This window comes from Leucoraja erinacea, chromosome 26 (assembly GCF_028641065.1).
Source record: "Leucoraja erinacea ecotype New England chromosome 26, Leri_hhj_1, whole genome shotgun sequence".
Taxonomy (NCBI): Eukaryota; Metazoa; Chordata; class Chondrichthyes; order Rajiformes; family Rajidae; genus Leucoraja; species Leucoraja erinaceus.
This window is the reverse complement of record NC_073402.1, coordinates 30305527-30314504: the sequence shown is the minus strand read 5'-3', so window position 1 is coordinate 30314504 and position 8978 is coordinate 30305527. Positions and strand designations below refer to the sequence as shown.

Here is an 8978-nt window from a genome sequence, read left to right as displayed (position 1 = left end):
TACCACACACACGACTCCAGGTTTGGTCAAATCAATGCTTTGTTCAACTAGATTTCTGCATTCAATCCCTGTATCAATAGACAATAGCATTCTGCTGACTCAGCAAATTATTTGCCTGTGCCTGCACTCGGACACAAGATCTCTCTGCAGCACGGAGGTGACCCAGCTGTATAGCACAGAAACCAGCCATTCGGCCCATCTTGTCCATGCTGACCGGAGCACCCGGAGAAAACCCCACACAGTCACGGGGAGAACGTGCAAACTCCGTACAGACAGCACCTGTAGTCAGAATCGAACCGTGGTCTCTGGCGCCGTGAGGCAGCAACTCCACCGCCATGCCACCGTGTCGCCTTTAAAAGGTTTAGGTGGATGTGGGCAAAATGCAGGCAGGTGGGACTAGTGTAGATGGGAAGTCTTGGAAGACATGGACAAGTTGGGCCGAAGGGCCTGTTCATAAGGTTATGTGATAGGAGTAGAATTAGGCCATTCAGCCCATTATCTACTCCACCACTCAATCATGGGTGATCCATCTCTCCCTCCTAAACCCGAAACATCACCCAGATTCCTTCTCTGCCATGATGCTGCCTGTCCCACTGATTTGCACCATAACTGGAGCAAGTTGTCTGCAGTTTACTCCAATCCTCTTGCAATCAAGAACTATGTTCCATTTTGCTGTCCTAATTGCTTGAAGATTAACTCTCCGTGATTCATGGGTGATAGGAGCAGAATTAGGCCATCGAGTCCACTCCACCATTCAATCATGGCTGATCTATCTCTCCCTCCTAGCCCCCTTCTCCCCATAACCGGGAGCCCCAGTCGCCTCGACCCTGCAGTTGGACTGCTGGACCATGGGAGAAGAACAAAGGGAAGATATAAGACCTTTGCCTTCAATCACAGTGAGGAGGTGTTGAAGATTCACTGTGATGGATGTCTGTGTAAATTGTGTTAAGTGTGTGTCTTGGTTTTTTTGTTGTTGTAATGTTAACACTGTAGAAAATGCAATTTCGTTGAAACCAAGCTGTTTGAATGACAATATTCTAGCCTCCGACACCTGCACTAATCAACAATCTATCTATTTCTGCCTTAAAAATATCCACTGACTTGACCCCCACGGCCTTCTGTGGCAAAGAATCCCACAGGTCTGAAGGAGGGTCTCGACCCGAAACGTTGCCCATTTCCCTCGCTCCATAGATGCTGCCTGTCCCGCTGAGTTTCTCCAGCATTTTTGTCCACCACAGATCTCCGGCTGTTTCCATGAAGTACGACCACGGCTCATCCTTTGCAGACATTGGATGGCAAAGCAGGCACAGGGGTCAAGTGATCAACTTCAGCTTCCGTCTCATTAATCCATCCCGTCCCCTTCCCCCTCCCTCCTCACACACTATGTCTCCATTCATAAAGCCCTCGATCTTGTACACTTTTGTGAAAGTCTTATCCTGCCACCTTTGCAGATTTGTTGAGTGTATAATGCAGAGTTATCTGGTTGCTGATAAACTGTAAATAGCTCAGTGTTTGCATGGATTAATAATTCGGTACATTTCCCAATCTAACAATGGGCGCAGTGTTGGCTTCTGTTTAGCCAGCCAGCCTCACACCAAGCATTATTCTCCCAACAAGAGCCCACTGACTAAATGTAAATGAACGAGTTGTTTAATGCTTGGAGATCTTAACCAAATAACCTCCTCTCCTCCCTTGGCCTTTCCCCCACCCCTCTGTCTTAACAGGAATTGAAACTCCCCGCATTATTGGCTGCCAAGGGCGAACCAAATTGAATTTGAACCCTTTAATGTCATTCTGGTCAGATGTTGCTCGTGGTGGAGTCAATGTGCCCCTTGTGTACGTGGACATCAAGGGGTAACGACAGCCGCACGCTACACGCTGTGTTCTAGTCAGAAACCATGCAGCTATCAGTGGTCTCAGACTGAATGTGCCCCTATAGTCAGGTCGTACGCCATAGACATGCAGAGGGGTTAACGACACTGCCTGGGATGTCAGGACTGTCTATGAAGAAAGACTGGATAGACTTGGTTTATACTCCCTAGAATTTAGGAGATTGAGAGGGGATCTTATAGAAACCTACAAAATTCTTAAGGGGTTGGACAGGCTAGATGCAGGAAGATTGTTCCCGATGTTAGGGAAGTCCAGGACAAGGGGTCACAGCTTAAGGATAAAGGGGAAATCCTTTAAAACCGAGATGAGAAGAACTTTGTTCACGCAGAGAGTGGTGAATCGCTGGAACTCTCTGCCACAGAGGGTAGTTGAGGCCAGTTCATTGGCTATATTTAAGAGGGAGTTAGATGTGTCCCTTGTGGCTAAGGGGATCAGGGGGTATGGAGAGAAGGCTTGCCCTGACACAGCCATGCAAAAATCATGGTCCCGAAGGGCCACATGGCTAGTCCCACCCGCCTGCGTTTGGTCCAGATCCGTCCAATCCATAAATGTTGCGATGGTCAGTTGGCTTGGGATATGTGACTTTTATCCCGTTTTCCGTAGTTTCTGGATGGGGTCAATGGTAGGGAGTGTCTGGTCTGTGTGATGGGCTGGGCCACATCCACAACTCTGCACTGAGACCCTTCTTGATCCGTCTTTGCTGGCTTTACCTTGCTCTAAACGTTATTCCCTTATGCATCTGTACACTGTAAACGGCTCGATTGTAATCATGCATTGTCTTTCTGCTGACTGGTTAGCACGCAACAAAATCTTTTCACTGTACCTCGGTACACGTGACACTAACCTAAACTGGAGTCAATCCTTCCGCACTTTGAGTCCTTTTGTGTAAACCACCAGTTTTCATGTCTACCACCAAAAGCACTTGATTGTGCAGCACGGTGGCGCAGCAGTAGAGTTGCTGCCTCACAGCGCCAGAGACTCCGGTTCGATCCCGACTATGGGTGCTGTCTGTATGGAGTTTGTACATTCTGCCCGTGACCATGTGGGTTTTCTCCGAGATCTTCGGTTTTCTCCCCCACTCCAGAAGACGCGCAGGTTTGTAGGTTAATTGGCTTGGTTAAAGTATAAATTGTCCCTCATGTGTGTAGGGTAGTGTTAATGTGCGGGGATCGCTGGTCAGCGCGGACTCGATGGGCCAAAGTGCCTGTTTCCGCGCTGTATCTAAACTAAATGTTTAAGAAGGAACTGCAAATGCTGGAAAATCAAAGGTAGACAAAAGTGCTGGAGAAACTCAGCGGGTGCAGCAGCATCTATGGAGCGAAGGAAATAGGCAACGTTTCGGGTCTTCGGACTGATGGAGGGTGGGGGCGGGGAGAAGAAAGGCAAAAGGAAGAGGAGGAGCCCGTGGGCAGTCTGCACCCTAGTGGCATAAACATTGAATTCTCCAATTTCCGGTAGCCCTTGCTGTCTCCTCCCCTTCTCAGCTCTCCCTCAGCCCTCGGGCTTCTCCTCTTCCTTTTTCCTGTCTTCTCCTCTCCTTCCCCCCCCCCTCTCCATCAGTCTGAAGAAGGGTTTTGTCCCGAAACGTTGCCTATTTACCTTCGCTCCATAGATGTTGCTGCACCCGCTGAGTTTCTCCAGCACTTTTGTCTACCTGTATCTAAACTAAATTGACTAACACACTTTGAGGTTGCGAGAGGCTCCAATCAATTCACTTCTATCTTGGATCCTTGACATCTTCACTGCAGTGAATGAAATAATTCATGTTGACAATTGAAAATCTCAATGGCACAAAGCAACTTCGAAGCTGCCCAGCCAATATTCAAGTGAATGCTGTAAACAATAACTGAGGATAATCTTGCCAAAGTGCTGATTTACAAATACAATAGACGCAATTAACAGATTTTCTGCTTACATTCTCATAGCAATTACATTGGTGTTGCTAAGCAAATCTAAAGCATAGGTTTAAGGTGAAGGGGAAAAGATTTAATAGGAATCTGACGGGTAACTTTTTCACACAAAGGGTGGTGGGGTGTACGGAACGAGCTGCCGGAGGAGGTAGTTGAGGTTGGGACTACCCCATCGTTTAAGAAACAGTTGGACGGGTACATGGATAGGACAGGTTTGGAGGGATATGGGCCAAACTCAGACAGGTAGGACCAGTTTAGCTGGGACATGTTGGCCAGTGGGCAAGTTGGGCCGAAGTGCCTGTTTCCATGCTGCATCACTCTTTATCCCAAAACAAATATCGGGGTTACAAGCATTCTTTCAAATGCCTTTTATTTTGCAGTGCCTTAGAGGTAATCGGATCTCTGACATAATAATTATACACAGGGGCAGATCAACCTCACAGCAGCAGAGACCCGGGTTCGATCCCGACTACAGTCGCTGTCTGTACAGAGTTTGTTTATTCTCCCTCTGACCCCATGGGTTTTCTCCGGCTGCTCCGGTTTCCTCCCACAATCAAAAGAACGTGTGTGTTGATAGGTTGATTGGTTTGTAGGTTGCCACAGAGGCCAAGTCAATGGACATATTTACCGCAGAGACTGACAGATTCTTGATAATTATCCCCCATGAAAGTGTTGGATTATTAAAGCAGAACGATCTGACGGAGGAACATAGAAACATAGAAAATAGGTGCAGGAGGCCATTCGGCCCTTCGAGCCAGCACCGCCATTCATTGTGATCATGGCTGATCGTCCCCTATCAATAACCCGTGCCTGCCTTCTCCCCATATCCCTCGACTCCACTAGCCCCCAGAGCTCTATCTAACGCTCTCTTAAATCCACCCAGTGACTTGGCCTCCACTGCCCTCAGTGGCAGGGAATTCCATAAATTCACATCAGTCTGAAGAAGGGTTTTCGGCCCGAAACGTTGCCTATTTCCTTTGCTCCATAGATGCTGCTGCACCCGCTGAGTTTCTCCAGCATTTTTGTCTACCTCCATAAATTCACAACTCTCTGGGCGAAAAAGTTTTTTTTTTCTCACCTCAGTCTTAAATGACCTCCCCTTTATTCTAAGACTGTGCGGCCCCTTGTTCTGGACTCGCACCAACATTGGGAACTTTTTTTCCTGCATCTGGAGGAGGGAGATGGGAAGCGAGCACACATCAAATTTTACTCCCAAGCATACATACACACACACACGCACACGCATGCCAGATTGCACGAACTTTTCCAAAGTCTAAAGGAATTTGCAAACTTGTGGCACCCTATTTAACACTGTGTGCGATCTATCCCAGTCTGTCAGGACTAAACCTCCTTTCAGTCGCTGCCTGTCCCCCCGGTTTGTAGCTGGGAAACTAACCAGTACTCTATTTTTTTTGCAACACCGTTACTAGTAAATTATTAATCGGCTTAAAGTTGCTTGCATGTTCTTTGAAAAGCACCAATGACATTTTTTTTGTTTTGCACATTGCCCAAACAAAACCCCTATTAAGGTGCAAGAAAATGCTGTAAGATTATTTATCTTGGAAATTGTTCTATCTGAGTGCGTGCACTGTATGCATGGGAAAAAATCAATGCAAACCTCCACGATCCCCCTTCTCCCTCACACACATAAACACTGACCCAGTGCATCTACTCACCGAGCTGTCCTCGCACAAGATCTGGGAGACTGAGCGCAGTGGAGAGGGCGAGCAAGCGGCGCAGGTTCAATGCCACCGACATGTCTCGCCGGAGTCACAGAGACTGAAGGAGCGCCTGAAATTCGTCTGCCGGGCGCTCCCTCCTCCCTCCGCCCCGCTAAGCGCCGGCGCTCCCTCCCCTCCATTCCCCGCCTCCTTCCAGCGGGTTGGTCACTAGAATCCCAGCGCCCTGTAAATGGCCTCTCGCCACATCAATCAATTGTTTTTGTTTAAACTCGATCCAGAACTGAATTGGGACACTATCAGGATTCAATTAGGACTCTAACCAGCCATGATCACATTGAATGGCGGTGCTGGCTCGAAGGGCCGAATGGCCTCCTCCTGCACCTATTATCTATGTATCCATGTATCTAACTTCCCAAATTGCAACACCTCACATTTATCTCAACCTTGCATCTTAATAGGGTTTTTTTTGGTCAATGGGCAAAACTGCATTTAGAAACAGAAACATAGAATTGGGAGGAGTAGGCCATTCGGCCCTCGAGCCTGCACCGCCATTCAATATGATCATGGCTGATCTCCAACTCAGTATCCCGTACCTGCCTTCTCTCCATACCCCCTGATCCCCTTAGCCACAAGGGCCACATCTAACTCCCTCTTAAATATAACCAATGAACTGGCCTCAACTACCCTCTGTGGCAGAGAGTTCCAGAGATTCACCACTCTCTGTGTGAAAAAAGTTCTTCTCATCTACGTTTTAAAGGATTTCCCCCTTATCCTTAAGCTGTGACCCCTTCTCCTGGACTTCCCTAACATCGGGAACAATCTTCCTGCATCTAGCCTGTCCAACCCCTTAAGAACTTTGTAAGTAATTTGCCATTGCTTGGCCAATTTACCCAGTTGACCAAGATTCTGCTGGAAATCTACACTGACAATTTTACCAATTATTTCAGATTCCACTTCCCTGCAAACTCACTCACCATGTAGGGGCATTAAGCACACTTGGACTCTATTCCTTGGAGCGCAGGTGATTGAGGGGTGATCTTATAGATGTTTACAACATCATGAGATGACTAGATCGAGCAGATGCACAGAATCTCTTGCCCAGGGTAGGGAATTGAGGACCAGAGGACGTAGGTTTAACATTCGGCCCTTCGAGCCAGCACCGCCATTCAATGTGATCATGGCTGATCATCCACAATCAGTACCCCGTTCCTGCCTTCACCCCATATCCCTTGACTCTGTTATCTTTAAGAACTCTATCTAACTCTAGTAGGAACCTGAGGGGTAAAATTTTCACACAAAGGGCGGTGGGTGTATGGAATGAGCTGCCGGAGGAGGTGGTTGAGGCAGGGACTATAGCAACGTTTAAGAAACGTTTGGACAGGTACATGGATTGGACAGGTTTCGAGAGATATGCACCAAATGCAGGCAGGTGGGACTAGTGTAGATGGGGCATGTTGGCCGGTGTGGGCAAGTTGGGCCGAAGGGTCTGTTTCCATGCTGCGTGACTGTTTATGACTATTATTCAGGAGGAGAAGCATCTCATCAGTCAAGAGTGTTTTATTGGCATATGTCCTAAAAAGAACAATGTCATTCTTACATGCTCCCGCACAGAATATGTAAATGTAGTATTCTGTAAACAATACAATAAAATATATTATATATAAAATATATCAAAATCAATATATATACCTATATTACTAAAAGTCTGATCTTGACCACTTCCTGTTCTTCTGTATATTAGAAAAAACGCTGCCACTTACGGCTGTGATTTTTGGCCATCTTACTCAGAGTCCTCCTCCGCTGCGCAGGACAAGAGGATTTTCCCCATCCATGAAGAATAAAAGAGTTTTAGTGTTTAAAAAAAGTTGAGATTCTCTCTCCTGAAGGCCACGCCCCTTCCAGAGGAAATATAAAACCCGGAAGTGTTGAGTGCCTCAGTCAGTCACTGCAAGATGGGGGAGCGAGAGGGTCATGTCTCTCAGTCTGAGCTGTGAATAACACTGAACATATGTCTACTAAACTGTGAGTGGTTTTACAGACCTGTCAGTGCCCTTAATGTGGTTTGAAAATATAGTTTGGAAATGCTAAAGCTGTGTTGCCTTTGGTTTGGAAATGCTAAAGCTGTGTTGCCTAATTAGAGTTGGCGTGCCTAATTAGAGTTGGCGTGCCTAATTAAAGTTACCTTGCATAATTAAAGTTGCCTTGCCTTCTATATAATTAAAAGTCTAATCTTGACCACTTCCTGTTTGCGCTTCTTCAGGTGCTGAGGATTTTTCCCATTGATGAAAAATAAAAGGGTTATTAGTGTTTAAAAAATGGTGAGATTCTCTCTCCTGTCAATCATGCCATGAAGGCCATGCCCCTTCTGGTGGGAGGGACTATAAATCCCAGAAGTGTGGGTGTGGCTCAGTCTCTGCAAGATGGTGGAGGGAGAAGTAATGACTTGCTGTCTTTAGTATGGCCTTGCACCCTGCTTGAAATGGTATGTAACTGCACTTGAATTTGATGGCCTTGCACCCTGCTTGAAATGGAATTTCAAGGAATAGCCGTGAGTCAACTGCCAGCCCACCAGCCGTGAGTGAGGTAGCTGCCAGCACAACAGGCTTGAGTGACTGAGCTGCCATCCCAAGAATCCATTTGGCCCACAATGTCCATACTAGCCCTCTGGAAACCAGTCCCTTCAGCCCGCAACACTCATACTAGCGCTCCAGAAAGTGCGCCCCCTCCCACCCCCCCACCGGCCACCAATATTGGAATTGGTGGAGAGGTGGAATATTGCGTTGGGGGACCAGCCCTCCCATGTGATGCTGGGTCCCAACGGGTCCCACTTAGTCTAGTACAGTATATATATGTGAGTGTGTGTATATTTTATACACACACACACACACATAAAACAAACAGACAAACAATAATAGTACAAAAATACAAAACCAATGTCCCCAAATTAAGTCTTAAGAAGTGGCTCGACCCGAAACATCACCCATTCCTTCTCTCCAGAGATGTTGCCTGTCCCACTGAGTTACTCCAGCATTTTGTGTCTACCTTCGATTTAAACCAGCATCTGCAGTTCTTTCATGAACATTTTGTCTGCCCCCAAGTCTATGTAGTTCAGAACGTATTTGGAGGTTGTCATGTTTAGTAGCCTGATGGCTGTGGGGAAGTAGCTATTCCTGAACCTGGACGTTAGTTTTCAGGCTCCTGTACTTTCTTCCCGGTGGCAGTGGTGAAATGAGAGCATGGCCAGGGTTGGTTATATCAAAAATCCAGAAGAAAAGGACCTTCTGCTCCAAAAGTTAGAATCATTTCTTGCTGTGAATTGGCCAATAAACCTAAAACATGATTTTAATGTGGAAAGGAGTAGACGAACGGCAGAAGGTCACCATCTGTTGGTGGCAAATAGAATTACGCCTTGATTTAAGATTTCTTTAGAGTTGTGCCCCGGTCCCACTTAGGAAACCTGAACGGAAAACTCTGGAGACTTTGTGCCTCACCCAAG

General features: G+C 46.8%; 1 protein-coding gene across 1 annotated transcript in view; it reads right to left on the bottom strand.

Moving 5' to 3' along the window:
- The window catches only part of LOC129709922 (discoidin, CUB and LCCL domain-containing protein 1-like), a 55867-nt gene extending 50243 nt beyond the window's left edge, over positions 1–5624 (bottom strand). Inside the window, exon 1 of the mRNA XM_055656611.1 lies at positions 5477–5624. Coding sequence (XP_055512586.1) covers positions 5477–5558 — 82 coding nt within the window. The 5' untranslated portion in view covers positions 5559–5624. The remainder of the gene's footprint in view (positions 1–5476) is intronic.
- Between the last annotated feature and the right edge of the window lie 3354 nt (positions 5625–8978).